The 26,142-nt window shown below is 40.3% G+C and overlaps 1 protein-coding gene across 3 annotated transcripts; it reads right to left on the bottom strand.

Moving 5' to 3' along the window:
- Positions 1-6,555: 6,555 nt before the first annotated feature.
- BEND3 (BEN domain containing 3) lies at positions 6,556-25,845 on the bottom strand. 3 transcript variants are annotated; one of them, XM_021553762.2, is made up of 4 exons: positions 25,653-25,845; positions 17,001-17,045; positions 16,333-16,553; positions 6,556-11,476 (listed from the first exon to the last, which is right to left on the bottom strand). In XM_021553762.2, the coding sequence occupies exons 2-4, from the start codon at positions 17,032-17,034 to the stop codon at positions 9,203-9,205; spliced, it is 2,529 nt and encodes an 842-aa protein (XP_021409437.1). In that variant the 5' UTR covers positions 17,035-17,045; positions 25,653-25,845; the 3' UTR covers positions 6,556-9,202. The 3 variants fall into 3 exon arrangements, with proteins under 3 accessions (XP_021409437.1, XP_021409438.1, XP_021409439.1); XM_021553763.2 differs by lacking the exon at positions 25,653-25,845 and adding an exon at positions 24,124-24,939; XM_021553764.3 differs by lacking the exons at positions 16,333-16,553; positions 17,001-17,045; positions 25,653-25,845 and adding an exon at positions 15,174-16,267.
- Between the last annotated feature and the right edge of the window lie 297 nt (positions 25,846-26,142).

The raw sequence follows: 26,142 nt of genomic DNA, 5'->3' as shown, positions 1-26,142 counted from the left end.
GTGCTGGCCATGCCAAATGATGCACTCAGGATTATCTCCTCCATGACCTTCCCCAGCACTGAGGTCAGGCTGACCAGTCTGTAGTTTCCCAGGTCCTCCTTCCAACCCTTCCTGTAAAAGGGCATCACACTGGCTGACCTCCAGTGACCTGGAGCCTCCTGGGTGAGGCAGGACTGTGGGTAAATGATAGAAGGTGGCTCTGTGAGCTCTTCCACAGCTCCCTGAGTACAGTTGGGTGGATGCCATTCAGCACCATAGACTTGTGTCTAAATGGTACAGCAGGTGACTGACCATTTCCCCTTGGATTATGGGAACTACATTCTTCTCCCTGTTGTCCAGCTCAGGGGTCTGAGTACCTGCAGAACAGCTGTTCTTACTACTAGAGACTGAAACAAAGAATGCATTAAATACCTCAACCTTCTTTGTCAATACATTTTCACCCACACCCATCCAATAAATGATGCAGATTCTTCTTAGCCAGCCTTTTGTTGCTAATGTATTTATAGAAACATTTTAAATGTATTTTATGGCAGTAGCCAGATTAAGTTCCTTTTTCTTCCACTATTCTCTCTGCATAACCTCAGAACGTCCCAGTCATCCTCCTGAGTTGCCTTCTACTTCTTCCAGAGGTCATAAACTCTCCTTTTTTATTGAATTTCAGCCAAAGCTCTGTTCAGCCAGGCCAGTCTTCTCACCAGGTGTGTCAGGAAGTTATGAGAAAACTATGGCAGTGATACTCTGCTCCCATGGAGGATACAGATCAGTGAGGAAGTCTGTGTAGTACTGCTGATTTTTACTGTTTAACTAACCATGCAGAGGAAGATGAAATCTCAGATTGTCATGTATTAATTTCATTGTGGCATTTAGATGGATATTTAATACTTAGGCTTTGTAAGGAGCTGAGTAAAGGTTAGACCATACTGGGGTGAGAAGCTCACGTCTGTATTAATTCAGAAAAACGCTGTCACTTAGAACAGCCATCTCAGAAATGACCACTTGCACTGGTGACATTAAACATGCGTTGGATGAACTGTGAAACATGCAGATTTTTTATTGTTTATAGATGTTTAGACAGACACACACACAGGTGTGTGTCTGCAGGAAAGCTGGCCAGTAGGAGCAGGTAGCTACTGTTCATCCAGTCTGGCTCTGCTCCCAACCTAGTCTGGAGGGCACAGAAGGACAAAAATTGCCCTGAAGACGCAACAGGAACATATTGCAGAACACTTTTTCTTTCATGCCAAAAGCTACTTAATAGCTGTGTTTAATCAGGGTGTACCTCTCCATAGCCTCAAAGTGATGGCTGCTGAGTGAAGGATTTAGAGTAGTTTTTTGCTTTCTTCAGGCATAGCTAAAATGTGTGCTCTTTTGTTTTGTTGGTTTGGTTTTTTGCTTTTGGAGGTTTTTTTTGTTTTATGTTTTGTTTTGTTTTGTTTTTAGTTTGGTTGGGTTTTGGTTTTTCATTTTGTTTTGCTTGTTTTGTTGTTTTTTGTTTTTTTTCCTGATTGTTTAGATGTTTAAAGATGAACATACATGTTTAGACATTGAATTACAGGCATAGTGACCTTTATAAAAAATTGTTCTTAAGAGGACATGATCCTGGAAAGCTCTCCTAGGGGATTTTGGTGATCCTTACTCTGCAGAAGTGAAGGGCCTCTGCAGAGCACCCAGAGGAAGACAGCAGGCTGTACTTTCATTGTGAGCATTGCTGTCACCACTTTGTTTGAACTTGCACCAGCTGCAATGGAAATAAATGAGATGCATCTTCTGTTCCTCAATTCCACTTATTCTTGCTATTCTAAGTGGCTGCCATAATCTCCAGGGGTGCTGAGAGAAACAAGTAGAGAGGTGTGTTGTAATATGTCAGTGAGCTCCAGCTGCTGGTCAGCAACTTGTCAAATGCTTGTCAGCATGTACACACTGCCTGTCACCTCCAGCAGTAGTAGCTTACACCAGAGCATTCAGGACCAAAGGAAGACCCCACTCAAAAAATGCCAGGAATTCTCTTTGGCTTGGGAATAGCAAAGGTATGGATGTGAAGAAATTAACTTTCTGAAAAGATCTGTTCCGTGCAGGATGAAAACAGTAACAACAACAAGAAGTCAACACCTTCTTGGCATCCAAGATGAGCAGAGAAGTTGCATCCCTGAGATCCAGTAACATACCAAAGAGCACTTAGCAAGGTAATTTGAATTGAATAGAATACAGTATTACGGCAAAAAGTTAAAAAGTTTTAACTTCTGGAAAAGCCTTTTGGAATCCAAAGTAGATGAGTACAAACAATCAAGACCTAGCCTGTTCCTAATGATGACAGACTTTTCACTAGAGCCTGTCATGACAGGACAAGGGGCACTGGTATTAAACTGAAAGAGGAATAGATTTACATTGGATACAGGGAAGAATTTTTTTTTTTTTTTTTTTTTTATGTTGAAGGTGGTGAGACATTGAAAGAAGTTGTCCAATTATCCCCCATCCCTGGAAGTCTTCAAGGACAGCTGGATGGGGTTTTTAGCAACCTGGTCTGGTGGAAGGTGTCCCTGCCCATAGCAGGGATTTGGAACTAGATGTCCCTTTGAGGTCCTGTCCAGCTCAAATCATTCAGTGATTCTATGACTGTCACGAAAACGGGGCCCTCACTGACAGCAGAAGGTAGAAACAGGCTTTCACAAGTTTTAAGTGTTAATCCACCAGTAGTATGAGCTAAGGAAAAGACAGGCAGACTTCCTAAGGAGTCCTGTGATGCGTGAGACAGCCCTCTGTGGTTTCAGGATTGAAGGGGTTGGAGAGGGAACTGTACCCATGTGCTTCAAAATAGAAAGCTTCAGTCACAAGGCAGCATGATCTCAGAGGAAAAGTATGACAGCAGGAAGGTGAGTAGCTGTTCTGCTTGGCTACACTGATCTGTCCTGGATAAGCTTCTCTATTGATCAGACTTTTTTATTGGGGTCAGACACTGCTAAGAAGGTTGCACTTGTTTCTGCAGCCTTTAAATATCATATGAGCTAAAACTGTGACCCAAAGAAGGGTTAGAATGTGTACTGGGAGGTGTAGGAACAGGCATGTCACATCCACAGTTTTTGCTGGATTGTAGGGGGCATGTAAAGCACACATAAACTGATCTGGGGATCAACCACTCTCTGTGGTAGAAGAACTACATGAAAGGGCTTCTTCATGAAGATACTGCTGAGAGGTAGAAAGAAGCTTGAACAGCCTGAGAAGTGACTGACAAGTTCACAAGAGGCTACCCAGATAACTGTGCTGTCCAAGCCACCTCTGGATTAATCACAGGCAAACCCACCTTCATGCTGGATGTCAAGGCATGGATCTGCAATGTGCAGCCTGCCTGCCCTTGCACAGATGGATGATCTGATCCAGATGACTTTGCCTGGTCCCATAAGAGGCAGGCACTGTCAGACTGTGGGTGGAGGACCCTGTTGACCCTGGCACAGCCTGCAGCATTACCTGCCAGCTTTGTGTGTCTCTCTTGCTGCAGGAGCACTGCTACACAGCTGCAGAATCTGCTGCACATGGGCCAGCCTGCATTATGGAGCAGGGCATTGGACAGTCAGTCCTGTGAAGGAATAGTGGGGAATTGTTCCCACAGGAGTTGGACTTGGGTGTGCCAGAAGAGAGCCTGGTCAACTAAAGCAGGCATATATTGGCACTCCTGAATTGGTTCTGAGTTCTGCTGCCCACAGACTGACAGAGAGGCAGGGTGTATTCCCTGACCCTTCTGGCCACACATAGTAAGCAATTCTATTTTTCTTAGAACAGAAAAGCACCCAAGTGTTTCTGAGGGGGAGTTGGGTTTGGGGTTCTGCTGGTTGATTGGTTTGTTTTTTTTGTTGTTTTGTTTCTTGGGGTTGGTTGTTTTTTTCCTGTAATGGCATGTCAGAACAGAAGTCTGCCTTCAGCACCTACCAAATTACAGTGCTTGGTATGGAAGGGAAAGGAATGCAAAGGGATGCATGTGAGCCATGCACATTTGAGCACTATTGAAGCTAAAATTCATTGGTTTCCAGTGCTTCTGCATACAGACAAGCACTACAGTGAGGGAGACCCTCTTTTGTTTGAGCTCTTGGAAGAAGGAGAGAGGGAGCAAGAGACAAGAGACAACATTACATGACATAATACTATTCCACATGTAGGATGCAATCCTATCAAGTGACTCATACCCACTGCTGACAGTTACCTTGGGATTTTCTTCTCACAGGAAACATTTGTAGAACTTGCTAACACACCACCACGAGCTAACCAAAGTGGGACATTCCTGAAAGTGTAACGATTAAAGGAATATTTTGCCTTCCAGAGAAGTGACCTCTAACACACAAGACTACAAAATTCCTCTGGAAACAAGGATAAACAGTTGCTTTGCTATAATGAAATTTGTGAAGGAAATTGGGAGTGATTACTTGACATTTGTGTGTGTGTGTTCTGTGTGTATAGATACTAATTAGCTGACCTTCCTCCAATATCCAGTAATAATTTCTTTCCATCTATTAACATCAATTTTAGTGTGATTGGACATATAGAGATTTCACCCATTTTATGATTGGGAAATCAGTTTCACTAAATTTTAAAACAGAAATTAAGGAAAATAAAGCTAAAAACATAGCTAAAAGTTGTTCTATTCAATTTAGTCTTGGGGTGTTGGTAAGAAAGGGGAGAAGTGGGAAAAGAACAGCTTTATTTCTCTTCTATTAGCATTCTTCCTTTCCCACAGGAATCAAAGTTCTTCCTTCTGAATTGTTAATCAAAGAAAAATGCTCAGTGAGGACCACAGTTCCATGGCCATTAGCTAGAAATGACAGCATCAAGAAAATTACAAAAATTAAAAAAAATATGCTGGCTAAAAATAATACAGTGTAAGGGCTTATCTCCTGCCAGTCAGATGAGGTACAAGGAAAATGTGAATGTGATGGAGGTTTGGTTTTGTTAGGAGTCATCTGCTTCCAGCACTGAACTGGCAAAGCCAGGGCAGCTCCTTCAACTGGCACTCTGCTAGAGGAGTGATGATCTCTCAGAACAGGCCTTATGTGAGCTCTGACAAAGACAGGTGTTATGTATTCTGTGAGACACTTCTATAAAAAATTACAACTATTACTACCAGTGAGAAGTTTTCATGAACGAATTTTAGGGCAAAATAAGGACTTGAAAGCACTATTACTAATAGAAATTTATCTGTCTTTACATTTACTACAACAAAAAAAGTAGGTAGGAAAGGATGAAGACAAATGTGCATTTCTTGTTTGTTCTGCCTTTCTTAGCAAAGTCAATTTTCAGAGTCAATTAAGAGGAAACTAAACCATAACTTCATATATTCATTTTTATCAACTCTAGGCACATTAAAAAAGGTACTTTCAAAATGTTTCTGAGGAAAAATCTGTAACTCCACTGGTGCTGACTTGCAGTAATAATGGAAAAAAATCAGGAAGTCAAACCAAGGCAGTAAAGAAATGTTGGCAACGACAGTGATGGAGTTCGTTTCATTTACTCAAAAAAACCTGCTACATTTGTTCTTCCATAAATTTGAAGTGCCATCAACTAAAATGTACCTTTGTAAGTAAGAGCATTTGTCAATTTATGCCCTGTCATCAAGGCAAGCCTAAGACATTGAATTTTCCAGCTGTTCCACATTGTTTTAATCAGCAGAATGAAATCTGAATGAAAATAAATCATTAGTAAAACCTGTACATTATCTTCTGGGCTTCTTGGGGATGTAGAATTCATCTTAGCCCCTTCCAGCATGAAACTAGTCCTGGTGTGCCCTTGTAGAGCATTGAGCACACAATTCTGTTTCTCACTGCTACAACATAAATATCAAAAAATAACTGAAAAGAGACAAATGACAGATTTTTAAAAATGTACCTAGAAATAAACTATATGCACTTTTAAGATAATTTAAAAAGTCACAAACATTTTTTAGAACATGAAACACTGTTGGCTGTACTGCATTACTGCATCAGCATAACTAAATGATTTCAAGCAAAGATTTTTCTCATTTGCCAACACATTTGTTGTTGATTCTGTCACCTGAATACACTTAACAGACAATAAACTGATGTATGTGTCACCTCTCTTTTATGTGCCGTTTTACATTTTTTACAGAACTTCTAAGGAAATGTTTAAGTTGTAGAAAATGCATAAGATGCAAAAATAAATAAATACTACACTGTTTCTTTTAGAAAGCTTAAAATGGGCTATTCAATACTTATTGAAAGCTGATATAGTTAGACTCTAAGAAGTAGAGACACTTGATACCCACCTTAACCGGGTAGGTAGAAAGTAATGCTTATCCATAGGAAGTCAGCGTGCCTAACACTTCAATATCTAGCAATCCTCCTATCACAGTTTCACTACCAAAATTTTCAGTTTATTCCTTTAAACAGAAGAAGTCTGAAAGACAGAAAAATCTTTTTAACTGGCTGCAGCAAACTGAGGTGTTTTCCTTTATGTATTTGTCCAACTACCTAGGTTATCTCAGACCACACAGTAAGAGACTTTATAGGAAAATAATCCTGCTTGTACCTGAACAATCACCAGACAACATTCCTCTTGTATGAAAATAATATACCTTTAATATATTTACAAGACTGACCAACTGGATGAAGTGGCTGTACTTCAAAAGCACTGCAAGAGCTTTTGTTAGTGAACTATGCCACTATTTGTACGTCTGTATTTCCTTGATACCAGTTATACAATCAAATGAATTATGAAAGGGTTGTGAAGAGTTGGACAAAAGGAATGTACACAGCAATAAGAGGAGAAAAAAAACACAACAAAAATATTTTTAGACCCAGTTTCAAACATTTTCATTTTTATGGGCTAAGTTGTCAAATTGTTTTTTTCACTACTTTTTAGATTATATCAATTGACGGATTTTTTTACTTAATATCAATATCTACAGTAAAAGCCAGTACGTCTCAAACTTGCATGCTAGCTAGTAACATCAATCCCTTGTAAAAAAGCTCAATATATATTGAATTCTTCTGGGAGCTTTGACATCACTAAGTGGTGAAATGTATGACATTAAGATAAGAAAATAAAATAGTATTTCTTACCTTTTGGCCAGTCATTTGCAACCACAAATTAAACAGCCATTAAGATCTTATGTTATTTTATATATCCCATAAAAGTGCATGTAAAAAGAAATTTCACAGAGTTTCTAGGTAGCATACAATGACAAGAGAGTCTTGGTTTCTGATACATTCAATTTGATAAATTTATGCACTAAAATGAACAGATGCAGACATTGTGGTATCAGTTCTTTATCTTTGGTAAAATGATTTTGATTTATTCTAGCCGTATTTGCTCTGATATCCATTTTGAGTATGGTCTGCTATTACTTAAACCAACAAGAAACATTAAATGGATATAAACAGTATCAATGTGTTATTTAGTACATTCATGACTTTTTTCATACATTCTCTGAGAATGTTTCTAGCATATGGGCAAAATGAGCAAATGCTACTAACTATGATTTACTCCCAGTTTAACACAATACATTTATTGGTTCTTGCCATCAGGAAAAACCATTTTTGTTTTCCTTTTAAAGGGATCAATATGACTCTAAGAACAATAAATTCTAAAAATATGAAGTAAAAATATGAAATATTTTGTACTTCCTTACAAATGCTAAAATAGAAAATTACACTGGAACTGACTTAAAATTTGCTATGACCCATCTAAGTAAACAACAGAAAAAGACCACAGAGAACATCAACAATTGCTCCAAGGTGTTCCAGTGATGCTCTATAGGCAACCACTGTCTTTACTGTATTATGAATCCATAATTTACTCTCTCTCACAATTTCTATCAATATTAGATTTTTTTAAAAAAGAAAGAGTAAACTAGTTTTAAAGCAGCACTCTCCAGTGACAAGTCATACAGCTAATCCATATTGTGTTCTGGATGGTCTTTTGTTACACTCGAACATATTAATGATGCAAACTTGACCATATGAACCTAAGTTATACATACACAGTTATGTCTCCGAATAGCTACTAATTACACTAAAACAATTTGGCAAAGTGAGAGAATTTTGTATCCCTACACCCAAAATATCCAGATGCTACTGTATTCATGGAAAGATTAAGTTACATTACCACAGCTCATATGCTGGGACCCTGAAACACTGGATTCACCACAAAACCAATCTTTGTGCATACTTTTTATATATGCAATTCAATATTAACACTGGAAACCTTTGGAATCATGATTTTGATAGAAAGTAAGGTCTAAATTTTTTTTATGTTTTTGTTTCAGGTCTTTTTAATGTTGCTGTTGCTTCTGCTATTTTACAAACAGGGTGGCAAATAGATGATGGGAAGACATTCCATGGGCATAGGCTTGGGTCTGTTTTGCTGGCTTTACCCAAGATGAGCAACCCTCAGTCACTCCAGCAGTTACACCGGACAAAACAATAACAGAACTCATAGGGGCATTATCAAGCTTGTGGTGTCAATACAAAAAAAACAAAACCAAAAAAACAAAAACAAAACCAAAAAAAAACCCAAAAAAAAAAAAACCACCACAAAACCCTTTCACACAGTGTCTATACTCATGTCTCAATTCTTCAACAGAAATTCTTGATTTTAGAAATAAAACCAATGTAACAGTCAAAACTGCAAATGACACCATTCTGACCCACGCTTGGGACGGACACATCATAACTTTCAGTACCTCAATATCATGAAGAACAAAACAAGTGTAAAGCTGAAGTTACTGTAGAAGCAAAGTCTAATATTCCAACGATTTCCAATGAAAATGGCACTTTCAAATTTAAATTAAGCTTAGTCTACACATTTCAAAATCCAAATTAATTAAAAATACTGTTTATAATGGTATAATGACAAACTGCTCTTGAAGAGCACAACCATAAAAAAAAAATATTATTAGAAAGTGATAGAAAAGGAAGATGCAGAAATGGGGAGTGGAGCAACTGTTTCAATACATGTATTTGCACCAGTGAATATCATGCTCTTAGTGAGTCATTGGTAGGTGTCACTGATGGTCTTTACCCATGTACCAATGTAGTCAGCCACTTCCCACTGCTGCGGTGCCAACAGAAATGCAACACACACACTGAAACACAACAAATTTAGTGCCTTACTGTCCTAGGTGCCGAGAACCTTCAGCTCCCAACAGGCCCTTCAGTCTAAACCAAAGCATACTCCTGACAATAATTTAGTGGTCAAAGTCTTAGCAGTTTAAAGAGCCTGTCACTTTTTTTGCTTTCTTAGCTTTTTTCAGTATATCACACTTTTTTCTGTTAGGACGTCGGCACCTTTCATCGATGCTCGGTATACATTCATAATGCCAAACTTCTTCCATTTTCTCCACAGGATAAACTGCCTCCACATAATGACGGATCAGTCTCAGTCTGATGGGATCAAGCTGTTTTTTATTACAAGCACCTGAATGGTTGTACTGCAGTCTCAGATTCTCCGGAGTAAAGAGTTCAGGAAAGAGTCTGACAAGAAGCCTGGCAGCAAAGTTGCCGACCGACAGGCTCTGCTGCACTATCTCTCTTATCTCCTTATCAGACAGCAAATACAGAGAAGGCACAGGGAAGTCTGGATTAGGAACAACAAGTTCATCGAGTGGTATCTTGCAAAAATCCTTGCTACTTCTTTCCGGTGGCAGTGGTGGCCCTTCAAATTCCTCCCGAAATCTCTCAGGGTTTATTGCATAGGTGAGAAATTCCCTCCTGTCGGGCCCTGGCATGTGGATTTTCCGTTGTTGTTGGTACGAGCGCCTTTGCTCCGTGTCTCTTCGTCGACACCTCTCATCAAGCTTCCCAACAAACTCCAATGTCCACACTCTGTCATTCTTTGCTCTGGGGTACAGTATCTGCACATAATGTCGAATTAATTTAATTCTAGTGGGGTCAAGCTGTTTCTTGCCTAAGGATCCGCTACAGTTGTATTGCTTCCGTAAGTTTTCATGAGTAAATAGTTCAGGAAATAAGAGAACAAGCAATCGGGAAGCAAAGTTGCCTATGGAAAGACTGCTTTCATATATGCTTTTAATCTGTTCTTTGTTCAACAGGTAATCTGGGACAGGGACATCAAAATCAGGAGGGGGAAAGTCAAGTTTGTCAAAATCTATGGGTACAAGCCAAATTTTTTTTGACCGTCTACCAGGCTTTTCATATTCAAAACTGTCTTCCACTTTTATGATTGATACATCATCTGGTAAACTAGAAGAATCGTAACAGTCATCTCTCATCTGGTCACATTCACTTCCATCCATATACGTACTTTCAAGCTCATCATTTATTCGCTGAACACACTGCTGCAACCAGGCTTCTTCTTCTTGCACATCTGGAAAGTAAATTTCAGTGTACCTACGGATTATTTGAAGCCGATGAGGATCCAGCAGTTGTTTTCCAGAGTCTCCAAAGCAGCTGTACCTTTCAGCTAATTTTCTGTGGTCAAAGAGTTCTGGAAAAAGTCTGTGTAACAAAAAAACAGAAAACTCTCCTGGTGAAGAAGCTTCATCTAAAAATTCATTGAGATCCTGAGCATCCAGCATGTAATCTGAGGCAATGACATTACTCCTGTCCAAGGACAAAGCTTCTTCCTGCTCTTTATCCTCCATAAAATGAGAGGATTCGACCTGCTCAGTCTCATAAAAACTGGATGATTGCACATTCTGCTGACTGTTTTCCATTTCCCTTTGAGCCCAAAATCTATTGAAAAAATCATTGACTTGAGGCAAACACTCCAACTGCCACACAGCTGTATTCTTCACAGAAGGGTAACAAACTTCCACATAGTTACGAATAAGCTGCAGATGAAGAGATTCAAGTTTCCTTTTGTTGAGAAAGCCACAAGCACTGCAGCTTCTGCCGAACTCATCCTCACTGAAGAGCTCTGGGAAGAGCTGCACAAGCAACCGGCAAGCCAGGTCCCCACCCGATGTGCTTTGATCCATGATTTGTTTCAGCTCTGTAGAAGTCAGCTGGTACTCCGGGGGAGGCTTGAAGTCAGCCACGGACTCTGCTGGACTGACTTGCTTTTTAATTCTGCTAACCTCCAGAGACAGCAGGTCAACTTTACTGTGAAGCTGAGTCATATTGGTGTTGAGGGTGTTCAGTGTGTAAAACATTTTCTGTATCAAAGAATATATATTTGATTCTGAATCTCCTGTGGCTGCTGCTACTGCAATGGCTGTGGCTGAGTCTCTTTTGCGTTGATCGTTCAAAGTCCGAATTTGCGAGGGACTGCTAGGGTTGATTTTTTCATACAACTCGTAAGAAGCAAACTGCTCTGCTCCTGGTGGGTTCTTCTTCTCTGTGATTTTGTGCGAGATGCCATAGAGAGGTTTTTTATAAGATGGAGTGATTATGTCACTGAAGGACTCTTCTTCACAGAGCCATGTTGCATTAGAATTCTTGTTCTTGTTTAGCTGCTCTGCATTTACCTGAGTGGGTGAGCCAGCATCTCTGTTCCTCATGTTTGAAAGGGAGCCCTTCAAATGAATAAATACTGTATTAGTAAGACTGCCTTAAAGACACTTGCTATAAATATGTGCTCCTTAAGCAAGCATTGTTACATAAATATGCAAAATCAAATTTTCTCCAGGGGACTTGTTGTGTTAAATAATAAAAATTATTAAGTTCACTAGGAAAAATAAAAATACAGTAAAGTATTATTTAGGTTTCCTTTCTGTTTCCCTTTTTTTGGCTCATGGCTTTCTCCATGGAATAGAAATGCAATAATAATTCTTAGTACTCTCTACCCACAGAGCTCTAATTACTCCCCCAAATTAAGTATCATTAGGCTTCACCTTGCATATGAGGATCTTGGGCTGTCAAGAATTTGGGTGGCAACAAGTCAGCAACAGAGCCAAGAATAGCATCGAGATTTTCTGACTCCTAGTCCTGTGACCTTGCCATTGCCTCCAACAACTGCATTTAACATTCCAGCACTCTCTTTAGGTTAGCTTATGAAAATGTCACAAAGGCTATTAAAAAAAATATGTTTATTCTAATTTTTTCTGATGTGAAAAGTTTATACACAGGTTTTAAAAAAATATCTTTATAATGGTGGAGAACTACTCTAAACAAATCCTAGAAATTACTTAATTTTTAAAAGATATTCTATTTAAATAATAAAAAATGGAAAGTACCTTGGTACAATATCTTTTAAAAAAGGAAGTCTAACAGAATATTTCTTTATTTCTGAAAGGCAAGGAAGTTTAGACTCATGGATTTCTAACTTTCTTAATTATTTAAACTATATAAATTTATATAATTTATAAATTATATAAAACCAGTAATGAATTCTTAGGGACTTAATGTGCTCAAGCATTTTCATCATCTCACATTAGATATACAGGGCTTGGATGATTTGGGATTTTTTCTTTTGCAAACGTGTGGATATTATTGCAAATAATTCTAAAAAGTTAAGCAGATACAACAGAATCAAAATCCAACATAAAGAATTCAAACATGAGAAAACACTCCCAGACTTGTAAATGTTTCTATACTGAAACAATTTTCTTGGCTTGTTCTGTAGAACATTAATTAGATAAAACACTACAGAATTTGTATTCAAGTATTAAAATAAATGAAACACAGACTTCAGGTCTGAGGGCCACAAGAAATTTGAAATCCTAGTGAAGGCCCCATTATGTCTTACAGTGAGGAACTTGAATTAAGGTTTCTTTCTTGAGAAACAGAACTGTAACTCATGAAATCAATGTGGTCCCTGTGTGTATTCATACTTGGTATCTGCTTACTGCAGTGACAAATTGAATCTAATTATTTTTTAATTTCCAATGCAATGCATACTCAAAGGAGACTCAGAAAGAACAAGCTGGTTTCCACTCCAAGTTTATAAATCAGCATTCAATTGAACCGAAGCTGTTTCCAAGTCCTGCTCTCACTCACAAAACGTTACCCTACATACAAAACCTTGCGTTTGCACATCCAAAGTTGTGTGGAGGGATGATCAAATGAAAAGTAATGCCAAGGCAACGCATTTCAGTGTGCAGAATCCTTGACTGCCAGGGTGCCTAGGACACCTGGTTTCCAGGTCCCAGTTAGAAGACTGTCCCACTCCAGTCCCACTCATAACAAAGCCAGATCATCGACTGAACTGCGAGCAGACTGAAATCCACGTTGCCCCCACTCAACTGCAGGCTCCTAAGCTGGGACTGAAGTTGTCATACACCACCTATACTTGTCAGTGAAGAAACAGATGGTAACAGAGCTCTGCCACACAGACATCACCTGAAAGCAGGCCATGAAAATCTCCCCTGATGATGTGCACAATACTGCTCTCCGGTCAGGCACACAAACTGAATTACAAAGCTTTTTACTATTTTAAAGAACAAAACACTTCTTACACAATCAGTGAGACCTACCACCTAAGTCGCTCTTTCATTAACACTCCTTTTAACTGAGAATATACCAAATATTCCTTCAGAAAAAGCATACAACTATCTCAGTTCCTTCTCTACTACTAAAACACCTTGCTGCTAAATAGCTTGCCATGGGCCACCAGGTATCTGTCAGTTCTCATTTGACTTCCTGCTGTTTATTTTCCCTAATTAATTATATGATAAAACTTGGCAATATGAGGGTAACTTCTATTGACGTGCACCTCACACACAGAGTCAGGCCAAATCAATATTAGAATGTGTATTAAAGAACATTAATTCATTATTTTGACAGTAAGATCATTAAAGTTTGCAGTCTCGGTTTTGGACATGGTGCTCTGGTGCTCATGCTAAGAACTACAGCAGATCTTCATTATAATAGCAGCTGAACTTCTTCCTTCACTAATGCAGCTCTCAGTGGCCAGATCTGGCTGCAGGATGGATTTGCATTTGAAAATATTTGCATTTCAGAAACACACAGTCAGTGTTCTCCTAGCAGATGACAAAACATTTGAGGCTTAAAAATATTTAAGGATATTTTAGTTCAGATGCATTCTCATTTTCTTTTCTTTTGCTTTTAATTATCTTGTTTATAGTTTCCATCTGGGAACAGCACTATCCACACCATAAATACATGGCTTTTGTAAATTCTCCAATTTAACAAATTCATTTTCTGTAGTGCTGATCTTTAAACATCCACGAATTTCAGATAATACTGCACCCATTTAAAATTGTCAGTTCTAAAGTACTATCAAAAAAGAAGCAAAGATATTGTTCTATGAGACTCAATGTATGTAAGATAGTGCTGCTTTTTATACTACAGTTGCACAGCAAGTTTTTATGTTCTAAACATTTTATGAATATTTGCAAAGCGCAGTATTTTGCAAAACATCGACCAATACAAGAAATTGTGAAACAGTCTCTCACATACTTTTGGAATCCTAAGCCAAGTTTAAAAGTTGCTTAGTTATTGTTCTGCTCAATGCTCGAGTCCATTTATGACCTTTGTTATGCTTAATAAACAAAGTCTAAATATCTGTAAGAATACAATGCATAATATTCAAGCCCAGGAGTAAAGAATAAATAAATACAGGAGCAAGAAACATATTCTTTTAGACACATGAGAATATGGAAAGGTCCTGCACATAACTTTTTTAAACTTACCATCTTCTACACATTGTTTTTTTTAAAGAAAATCAGGGAAAATTAATTCCTGATTATGAAGTGACATTCAAAATTTCAAAAAAAAGGGGAAGTCTTCAGATAAAAAGTAATTTAGTAATATAATTACCAGCTCAAAAGAAGTACAGCTCTGTTTATATCACAGATAGATGCCTATATGACGTGCAGTAAAAATATACCACAAGCACAACATTCTTTAGAATAATTAAGATTTTCCCATTGTTTAAATAGAAATCGTTAATTAAATCATCAATTGAAACAAAATATTGGTATTAGAGAAGTAATTAACTTAAAAAATGCTGTTAGGATTGAGGACTTTTTCTGGTTGGTTATTTAACTAAACATGCTGATTCACTGGTGTCAGCCAAGAATGAATTTTCATCATTATTACTAGGTCAACTTCTGCTGTTATGAATCCAAAGTTGCAATTAATTTCAAATTGAACTTTAAAATTTATTAATGGCAAACAGAAAAATGCAAAGCAAGCACAGTTCAGAGACCATTATAAAGCTCTTTCAAGAATCTGAATGTAAGGAAAACAATTGTAAAAAGAAAAGGAGAAAGGAAAAGAAAGAAACCGTGTAATAAGATTAAAACCTACCTACCACAGGCATTCAGGGACAAAAAACAGCCGTAAGAAGTCAGGGAGATGATAGTCAAGAAAAAGAATCACAGAGAATTATGGCTATAAAGAAAACATGAAATGTGCAAATGCAACATGGCTAGGTAGCAGAAGAGCAGAAAAGGATACGTGCATTAGGATAGGTCACAAACTAAATATAACCCAGAGCCTGAAGTTATTCAAAAGAGGATGAATTTGAATCTAGGTTATTTTAATAAAGTGCTGAGTGTGAAAAACAGGAGGTCATTATAGTGCCCTAGAGAGTGGCAGGAGAGATGTGACTATCCAACACTGGACATTAGTCTTCCTGGACTCTCAAATGGAACAACAAAAATATAAGGTGACTCCTGAAGAAGAGCTGAAAAAAAGAGAATTTTTATCTTGGAAAGGAAGGACTGAAAGTGGACAATATCACACGAATTTTCCCACATGCAGAAGATTTTTCTAGGAACAGATGATTATTGCTCTCCCTACTGAAAAGAACAAGGACAAAAAGAAACTAGGACAATTTCAGCAGAGATTAATTAAAATCTGACATTGCTAGAGAGGCGAAACACAAGATCAGGATAATGGAAAAGACTGGGCATCTCCTTCACTGGCTAAAGAAACATCTGGATTGTCCCAAGCTTGGATGCCACATCAGATGCTGTAATACATTCCACTCTTGATATGGCTGAAATCTTCTGCATCCCTGCATTGTTATCCTTCAAATAATACACTAATTTATATGGGTTTCACTGATATTAAATCTTTGTTACAGAAGAAAGAATTACAGCCCTGATCCTACCACTTAGGATCAAGCTGAAGGACTGTGTGACATGAGAGTGACTGTAATCAGAGTCATGCTCAGTTACTCCAAATCACTGCCCGTTCCTATGTCACCTGCTGAACAACAAAAATACAATTAACGTAAATTTATTAACCTATAACTATTAACTGTATTTCATAAATATGATCACTTCCATGTTATTTAGAGAATACTCAGCCATGTGTAAACTGGCTTTAGATTAGCCACATTTGCAACAAACTCATTACCAATGCAAATTTAGTTAAAATACTTGCATTCTACTTATAGCAGCAGAGAATTTAGCCTAGGAAATATGAACCAAAATATCACAGTCATGTACAGAGAAGTCACCTCTTGTGTAAAGCGTCTCTTCTTCACGCTGGGTAAGGCATCCTGCTGGCCTCCTGACCCATCACAGCCAAAGGAGTTCTGTTTCCGTTTGTTGGAATCCTGTAGGCAAGTCACTGCGCCATCCAGTGAGTGCTTCTCAGCAGATCTGGAAGTTACTGAGCAGTCTAGAGCTTCATCTTCATTTTCTGTTTCTACTTTCACATTTTTTTTAGGAATTTTTACTGAAAAAAGAGAACAGTTAGAAAGATAAAGCACCCTTTCCAGAAAACCATGACATCCTTACTATTATGTTCTGCGGTTTGTTTCTTTTTACGAAAACGTGTTTTGAAGAACTTCATTATTTTTTAATACTTCTATGATAAGTGTATATTAGGGCCACCTCAAAGTCAAATCATTCAGTTTTCCAGTAAATTACAGTTTCTTCTCCAAAGAAGAATCTAAAACGTAAACAAATAATGTTACAGGAGGAAGATTTTTTTGGAGGGGAGGAAGGATGTAGAGCAGAAATAATAATGACTAACAAAGATCACGTCCTATTTCAGATAACTTTAAAAAAAACATTAGTGTAATTTGTCTTGATCCAACTGCATTCTTTATTAGGTGACAAATGCTTTAAATCAACAAGTATTTTTGCCTTGTCAAAAATTACACAAAGTATAACATTTTACCTTCATCATCATCAGTGATTTCAGCTGAATTCATCTTCTATCTCACTAAAGAACAAAACAAAAACACAAAAATAAATATCAGCATCTTCCAGAATCAGGGAATATTCTACATCTCCTCCTGTAATTACTTTTTATCTAGAAGTATTGAATTAACAGCCCACAGATGACAGTCTTTCCAGTCTCTATGTTTGTAATAACTAGTTATTTTCAGTAACCTTTATGGATATCTGTATTGTTGACAATATACAGCAGGTAGGGAACTATTTAAAACTCCATGTCTTTTTCTGGTATAGAGAAAAGTAAAAGTCATTCTAACCTTCTCTGTACTGTCTTGGCAGTATATAAATGGAAGTTAACTGCATTAAAGTCTTCACCCTGTACAAAACCTCTATTATTATAGTCAAATGTTTTCATATTGTCCTTGTGGTTGACACAAAATCATCACAGAAAGAAAACTCATCATCAATCATACATGTTGGAGTAAGTTTTTATTTTAAGATCTTTGATCTTTTGATATAAATTGCATCAATTCCAGCAGAATAATGCACATAGATCTACACTAAATCTTTTTTCTCTGTCAGTCTCTAAATAATTTTGTTTTTGTAGGGAAAAGCAAATTTATGTATTACGCTAGCATGATTTTAGTGTTACTTCTCACATGAAAAACTCATATGTATTTCTGTTTACTTGAAAACCAATTTTGCAAGTTCTTTGGGGGCAAGTTCTTTGGCGATCTACAAAGCAAACAAGTTAGTCAGATATCACTGACCCTCACAGGGCATGCAGCTGCAAACTGACACTCTCAACTGGTGAGCGGGTGACTGGCAAACTGTCACGCTCTGCTCATGCTTCTCTACGTGCAGCATATTATGCTTATCTGGCCCCAGAATATTATTGCTTTACAAGTGCAAGTCAATAAAACCAGTCAATCAAAAGTGTACATACAGCCCAGGAGTGGGAATTACAATGAAATTAATAAGAGAGATGGGGAGGGAAAGCCAGAGAATCTGTTGTGGAGGGAAAAACAGTCTGTACCTCTCTCCTGGATAATATATATATAATTTTTTTTTTTTTTTTTACATCTCAAAATACTGTTAAAAAACTCTGAAAACACTTGAATGCTGTGTAGATATAAATTTCAATTTGTAGGCAACTTGATGGCTGCAATAGTAACTATGAGGTTCCATTCTGGATTAGATTTTGTATGATTTACAATGGGTGGCACCCAAACAAAAGACACACAGATTTATAAAATCAGCTTATACTGGGCCACCCTTGAAGCCAAGATACTCTTTGATGTGCTGATCTTCCACATGGCCTCTATATACAGCCTTGTAAAGGACATCCTCAAGGGGATACAATGAGATTGTCTTCATCAGCATGTATAAAAATAAGTCTCTCCCAATTGGATATAGAGCTACTACAAACCCCTCAGATACCTTCTCCTTTAACTCACCATTATCCCCTATTCCAGGACTTGCATTTAGGAATTGATTCATATATCAATTATACCATCTTAACAGTACCATAATCATGTCACTCAAACCTCTGCAAACTCTCTAGACATAATAGTGTGAAACCAAGTGGCCCACACCAACTTCTAAACCACCTGATAAGCCTGGATCTGGGTTAATACCAGGTCTTATTAACTCAACAGTATGTACAGATTTAGACAAAGCCACTACAGCTCGTTGTGAAAAATCCTACAGCAGTCTTTTCACAGCACCATCAAAAAGCTCTCCTGGACCTGAAGAAAATCCCATTGTACTGATGGTTCATATTTTGCCCTGATATCCCATATACATTGATAGTAACTGCCTGGATCTTCCTTGCACTTTTCCATGCTGCACTAGGTGTGGCTCTGAGGGCTGGGGTACAAAACCAACTCATGCCAGTGCTCAGGGAGTGTAACACACAGTCTTTTCATAAGGGCTTGAGGTGACAATAAGCAAATCTATCAATACCACTACAGAATACTCTAAAATGGAGATCAAAATGATTTTTCATTAAATCCTAGACTGCTTCATCAGAGCAAAACAGTAAAAAATGTTAACCATAAAGCCAGAAGAGAAGATTAAAAGGTGGCAGTGGATGAAACAACACAAAATATGTAAGAGGTAATATATGGAATTATATTTTCTTTCTAATTCCTGTTATTACTACCATTCAAATAGGAAGAATGCTTTAGAAGAATTCCTATCAGAGAAAAAATCAAACTGAAAGGAGAAGACAAATGAGTATCTGAAGAGCCACTTTTTAAGACTGGAAAAAAGTGAAAAATAAAGCAAAGCAACAGTTAACTTTCTGAAGGAAACAGCATTAGGAAGCCCAAAGCTACCCTGAATTCAGGTCAAATAACACTGAGTCAAAACATTGTTTCACAAGTTTGAAATACAGTGTTAACTTTTGGGGTTTTTTAATCTGAAAACTGCCAGAATACGATTAAAAGTGAATAGTCAAAATCAGTGTCAGAACCAATGAAGCCTATGAAGACTGTGCTCCATACCTGAGCTATCTGGCACCAAAAAAAGCATCAACTCCAACTTTTTTCATTTTTGGGAGCCCTAGAAATAATCTATTTCCTTATCTAGTTTCCTGTCTTCTTTGTGAGATTTGTAAGAATTCTGGTGTTATGAGAAAATGAAGCACATCAAACATATAACAGCTTCTGTTGAGAGACAGGATTCAATTGTCCCTTTGATTTCCTGCCTTGCAGCCCCACCTGCTCCCTTGGTCAAGCATGGATGCCCACCTTGACCTCCCATCTTGATAAACGGTCAGAAAACAACGCAATTCTTTTTTTCCTGGGTCACCTTCCTTGTAATTCATAGAAGTAAAGGGCCCAGCTCAGGAGTATGCACAGTGTTTGGGCTGGAAAGGAGGAATTAAAATCTCCTCATAACAGCAAGCTTGATTCAACTATTTAATGATACCTTATTTATTCCACTATCTTGCTTCAAATTCGGGTCACAGTGGACCCACGAGTGACTGACTAGCAAGCCAACAAAGAGGCACCAATAGAGCAACTGCATCATTGCTTCCACAGGAAATTAGGATTTATGGAAAGGTGGAAAGCCTGTATCTGTTTCTGTTTCTGAGCGTGTCTGTGCAAGCATGCCTATATATGTATGATTAACAACAATTTTGCTGATTGTTTCAATTCCACTAAAAAGAAAACATTTCATATTTGTTAAAATATTGTTTGTTGTGCATCAGTACTTACGAATAATAATTACTTCCTCTTTAAAAGAGGTAGCAGTGTCAAGATCTGTTTTGAGGTAGCATTCAAGCCCAGACTGTGAGAATAAGCAAAGCTGGAGTTAAAAAAAAAGTCTAAAAGATCTTGGAGCAAAATACTGCAAAAAGCAATTGAGTAAGAAATATGTATAGTAAAGCAAACATCCAACAGTTGCTCCTTGTCATGTTGAATATACAAAACATATTTCAATCTTACATGTATTTTTTTCAAAATGCAAGTTACTTATTATCCTCAGCCTAATAATTACTCAATGCTATCTAGAGGACAGATGTAAGCAAGTTCTAGGAAAGAGTGAACACTGTACTGAAGCTGGGAGCCCACTGTGAAGTAGTGACTGGCAGAGCAACCAGCTTTGACAGCTTTCTTTTGCTGGGATACAGACAGATGCTGCACTGCATCCTGTTTTCTGGTGAATCCTCTGGAAGAAAGATTCCAAAACAAACCAAACACCTACGGCTATGTCAGCAGCCAGATCCAAGGGAGTAGGGAAAGAAGGGGAGTCCTGGCATACCTTGTCTGTGCGACAAATTCCCTTCCCACAGATCCTGCTCTCTCTTCTCATCAGACTAGGCAATGAACAAGACAGTCCCTTCAATGAAGGGACTTAACACTCCCTATGTCGATTACTCTCACTTAAACATCTGCCTCTATTCCAAAAATGTACCAGGTCACGACACTTAACTGCACTGTTGTATCATTTTGGCAATGACATTCCACATTGAAATGGTATTACCCATGGTTAACAGAGAAGCTCAATGCACAACAGGGCAGTGCTGGGAGTTCCAAAGTATGGAAGAACATCTTAAAAACAAGGTTTTGGAATGTTTCTCTGTGCATTTAGTGTTACCAACCACCCTGATGCTGTTTTTGCATGTAGAACAGAACATGCGAACAATCTACCAAAATGCACATACCCAAAATATGCACTGAAGCCTTAAGGATTTAAAGCACTGGGGTACAACAGATTTTATGAGTAAGGGAAGAAATTGCAACTCGGAATGTATTAACTCAGAATGTATTTCAGTCTCATGTCATCTAATAGAATGCATATTGCTACTTAAAAGTAGCATAAATGTGTACCTAGTTATTGATACACAAAACTGAATCCTAACTGATTAATAAGTTAAATCTTCCCATAATGTGCATTCTCCTTCTCCTGTTTACCACCTAAGAATTACTCATGCATTTGCCTTGAAGGATGCTTTACCGACCCCTCTTATGATTTTGACCATTATAAAAGCACAAGGCAAGGAGGAAAGATCCTGCTAATACTGCAAGATGAAGGCAGTCCTCAGCCTTTGCAATAATTCTTAAAGAAAACCTGACCTATCATTTTCACATACTGACTTAAAAAAGGAACGAAAAAATTCCATCAGAAAAAAAATGCTGCTGTCCTGCTGTTTGTAGCTAAAGTAACTCTGTACTCTTTGAACTCCCATATCTAATGTACTAAGTTCTGACAAATGAAAAAAAAATAGTGTGAAAGCCACATAGGAAACTATAAAACTGTACACATACTGCATGTGGAAAGCAACTTGGATTTTATCAGACTTGTTAATGGTAATCATAAATGAAAATTAATCACTAGCTTAAAAAGGATACGAAATAAAAACAACAACAATGATGATTATCAGTTTTATAGAAGCTTGCTGTTTAGAATTTAACTCCTCACATAACATTATATTGTTCAATTCACTAATGCATGGTAAAAGTGTAGAAGTTGCTTCTTGGATGCACATAATCCCACTAAGTATTTTAGCTTCTTCATGTAGGTTGGCAGGAATGTCCCTAATTCTTCATTACTGACTACGAGAATGTTATTAAAAACACAGGATTGAGACATTGTGTATTAAGTTTATTCCCTTTAAAGCCTCATGGTGGTACATTGTTTCATATATAAAACTCAGGTCATAATGAAAAGTGTTCTTGAGTGCTATTTTTGAAGAGGTCAATTGTTCTATATTTTGGGCAAATGTTAAGACATACATGTTTGCTAGTAATATTAAAGATGTGTTTGATAACATATGCAGAATAAACTGCTCAGTTTCCTTAGCTTTCAGCATGCAGTGAAAGATACAGCACCCCTCTTCCAGCATAGATACCCTAAAAAATTTAAATAAATGAGGAAGACAAAAAAAAAGCCGATCTTTTGATGATGACACTAGCTAAATTTACAACACATGTACATTGAACTGCTGTTTAACAACCAAAATTAGCACCTCCTCTTAAAAATACCATCCTGCAACAGGACTTTATCACAAAATTGCAATGGTATTAAACTACATAACTAGAGTATGATTTACCCAGAGCCAATCAAAAGCACTGTATAGATATTCATCCTCAGCAATTGACAATGAATGATCAATTAATCTCAGTGAACACTCAAGTGTCTGTCCTGCTCCCTGTCTTGGACCCTGCCCGTATTTCCTATCATGCACTGGGTGAACCACAGAAAGTAACCAAAGCTTCCCATGGGAAGCCCAGAGGCTTGAAAGCTGGTGTGGGTAGGTGGAAGCAGTCCCATTCCACAAAGCAGGTGAGTAAGAGGGCTGCTCTAAGTGCCTGGCAACAGTGTGGAACTCTGTCGCTTGTGATTCCTATAGACCAGTTGGAAATAATGAGAGGAAATAACAATTCTCAGCACCCAGCCCTTAAGTCCCAGAGTCAAAAAGGACTGGAGGCGTGTGCCCTCTGCTCAGGGTGCCCAGGAGCTGCCTCCTGTTCAGGGTGCATGCTGCTCTCCAGACTGCCTCTTGGAAAGCTCCCCTGCTGGGCTGAGAAGCAAACCTAGAGAACTGCGAGTTCTGCATTCTGCTTTGGGTGCCAAGTAATCTGCATCTTTTTTTTTTCCTAGCTGTAGCACTGGGTTCAATAATTTCAATATTGCAATTATCCTCAGGGTTGATTTTATTCCTCTGATTTGTAAAAAAAACAATGCAACTCAAATTCAATTCAACTAAATTATACATAAATACCACCCCAAGACTGAGCTGGAAAATGTATTTCTTAAAGGCAATGTTTGCCTTTTGTTCAGGTCTATGGGCCAGCGATTTGACTACGAATTTTATGTAATTTCAACGAGGCCTTATAAATTTTGAAGCAGAGGGTTGAAGAAGTCCAATACCTGAAATCACCTTAATAATAAAATGCTACCAAGCAAAAACCAGGTAAGTTATTTGAAACTGATCACCCATCTAAAAGAAACTGAGATCTGAATATTGCCTCACTTAAATGAGGAAAAGAGCAAAATGCAAGTAGACAGTTTATTAAATACTAAAAGCAAATACTTTCTATTCTAGTCTATTCATTTTGAGGTAGTAGGGTGCTGCAGTGTTATTTCAATGTTATTTCAATAAAATTTGTTCTTGGTAACCAGTGCTGACACTTGTAATATTAAGTACTGTAGAGTACTGTAGAAAACAGTGTTCCAACATTACAAGCATTCTGACTACAAATGCATGAATACCAAGTTCTAAAACTACAAAGAAAAAGATTTTAAGAAACCAGCAGATGTTGTTGGAAGCACTACTCTTATGGACAATAAAAATCCTTATGCTTTCACATTTTGAAAACCTCTTTTGCTGCCCTCTGGAGCAGGACATGAAGCTTCAAATCTCCACTGAAGCCAGCCTGCAACAAGGGTATTTTTCCAGTAGGACTAAGAGGGCTTGTTCTTCATTTGGGTCTTCCATATTTTGTTTTAATTAAGTTAAATATGCAGATTAAATTTTTTAAAAAAAATTAAAACCCCCAAACAATAAAAAAATCAACAAACCAAAATCACTTTTCTCAATTTTCTCAATCTGTCCTCTGTACTTGTACCAAACGGCAATTTAATCTTGCAGGGATCAGCAAAACACTAACCTCGTTTATTTCCAGCAGTAATGCACGAATTTGTCTTTTCTTTGACCACGTGTTTTCCATTGGTCTATTAAAAACATTTTGCTTTCCTCTCTCTCCTCTCACTCTGCTTTTATTTTAAAATACTGTTCCATCTGAACTTTGGGCAGTTTAAATCCTCCTCCAAACTGCATTCAACTTCTGTTTATTTTTATCCACTGAACTTACCTAAACTACGAAAATACTTTGTGAAGATAAAAATTCAGTTGATCCAATGCTGGGTTTGATTTAGCAGGAGATAAGAAGAAAATGTACGAGTACACATGGGTAATTATTTGTTTTACGAGATGTAAATCATTAAAGTTGGAAACGGGGAAAAGGTTTGTCTTTCCCTGCTTAGATGTCCCTGCCCCACGGGTCAGGCGTACACTGTGTTTTATAGGTGGCAGAGACAAACCCTACTCACACTTCAACCCAAAAAAACTCTGGGACCGCGTCAACGCTATGTGGGAGCCGTCACATGGCTGCTGGCCTGCGGCCGGCTCGCATTCTGCTGGTTCAGAGTTTGTTCCCTTCTATTTACAAAGGGCTGTGTGGACACACCGCATAGAAAAGTAGGGTAGAGGCAGCGGGCGACCGGGGGGAAGCGGGCGGCGCTCGGGGCAGGGGCAGGAGCGTGATCTGGGCGGAGGCAGCGGGCAGCGATCGGGGCAGGGGAAGGCGCGGGTGACCTGGCGGGACACGATCGGGGCAGGGGCGGCCCGTTCCCCCGCGGTGCCCTTCACCGGGCCCCTCGGAGCGCGACCCAGCAAGGACCGACCAACCCGCCCGCCGCTCCTGCCGCCGCGTGCGATAGGGCAGGCGGGAGGCCGACCCGGCCGCGGCTCCCGGCACGCGTGGCCCCGCGAAGCGCCGGGGCGGTGCCGGGCGCGGCCGGGGCTCCCCCCGCGCCTCCCGAGGGGCGGCGGAGCGGCCGCCACGTGGGAGCGGCGCGCGCGGCGGCGGCGGCGCGAGGCCCCGCCCGGGGGCGGCGCTGCGGCGGGGGACGCCCCGCGCGCCCCGCACGCGGCGCGGCCGCGGCCGCTTCCGCGGTCAGACCCACGAGCCCGAGGCGGAGGCGGCGGTTGGTGCTTCCGGTCCGAACCCTGCCCGGGCGGATCTATGTGGCCGGCGCGCGGGGGAGGAGGGGGAAGGGGTTAAGGTGAGGGTGGAGGTGACGGCGGCGTGACCGGTGCGCTGCCACCCCCCCCCCCCGCACCGCTCCCTGCTGTCCCCCTCCCCCCGCCCCGCGGATGGAGGCACCGGGCCGGGCGCGCGCGACCCGCGCCGCCGCCGCAGCGCCGTTCGGAGCGGCGAACAAAGAGCCCCCCGCCCGCGCGGCCCCGGCGGCGCGGCCCCGGCCCGCGGGCGGCCGGGGGAGGGGCCGGCCCCGCGCTTCCCCCGCTCGCCCCCCCCTCCCCGTTCTTCCCCCACCCGCCGGGGCGGCGCTCCCCGCTCGCCGTGGGGTGCGTGGAACGGCGCCCGTCCCCACCAGCGGCGGCGGCGAGACTTACCTCTGCTCCGCGCGGGGCCACGGGAGCCCCGGGGCGGCGGGGGCGGCTGGAGCGGCCGCCGCTGGAGCCCGCGCTTCCCCCCCGCTCTTTGTGTGCGAGGGTCCGCGCGCTGCGCTCTCGCGTGACGTGACGGGACCGTGTGTCATTTCCGCACAAGGACACCGAGCCCCGACCCGCCGCGGCCAGCGCCACCCGCCGCCCCGGGGCAGGGGCAGGGGAGGGAGGGAGCGGGGGTGGGGGGGAGAGCGGCCCGCTCCTCCCCCGTCCCCTGGCTCCCCACCCCCCGCCCTCCCCGCCGCTGCCACTGGGAACGCGCGCGGTTCCCACTGGAGACCCCGCGCGCCCCCGCGTCGCGCGCGCCCCGGCGCCCACTCGGTGCCGCGCGGGCAGAGGCTCCGCCGCCGGGGGTGCCACGCGCCCGCCCCGCGACACGCCCTGCCCGGGACCCCGCGCTCGCACATGGGGCCGCCGCCGCTCGGGGACACGGCCC

The sequence above is a fragment of the Lonchura striata genome, chromosome 3 (assembly GCF_046129695.1).
Source record: "Lonchura striata isolate bLonStr1 chromosome 3, bLonStr1.mat, whole genome shotgun sequence".
NCBI classification, from domain to species: domain Eukaryota; kingdom Metazoa; phylum Chordata; class Aves; order Passeriformes; family Estrildidae; genus Lonchura; species Lonchura striata.
The sequence above is the reverse complement of the archived record's forward strand: the minus strand, read 5'-3'. Positions and strand labels throughout refer to the sequence as shown.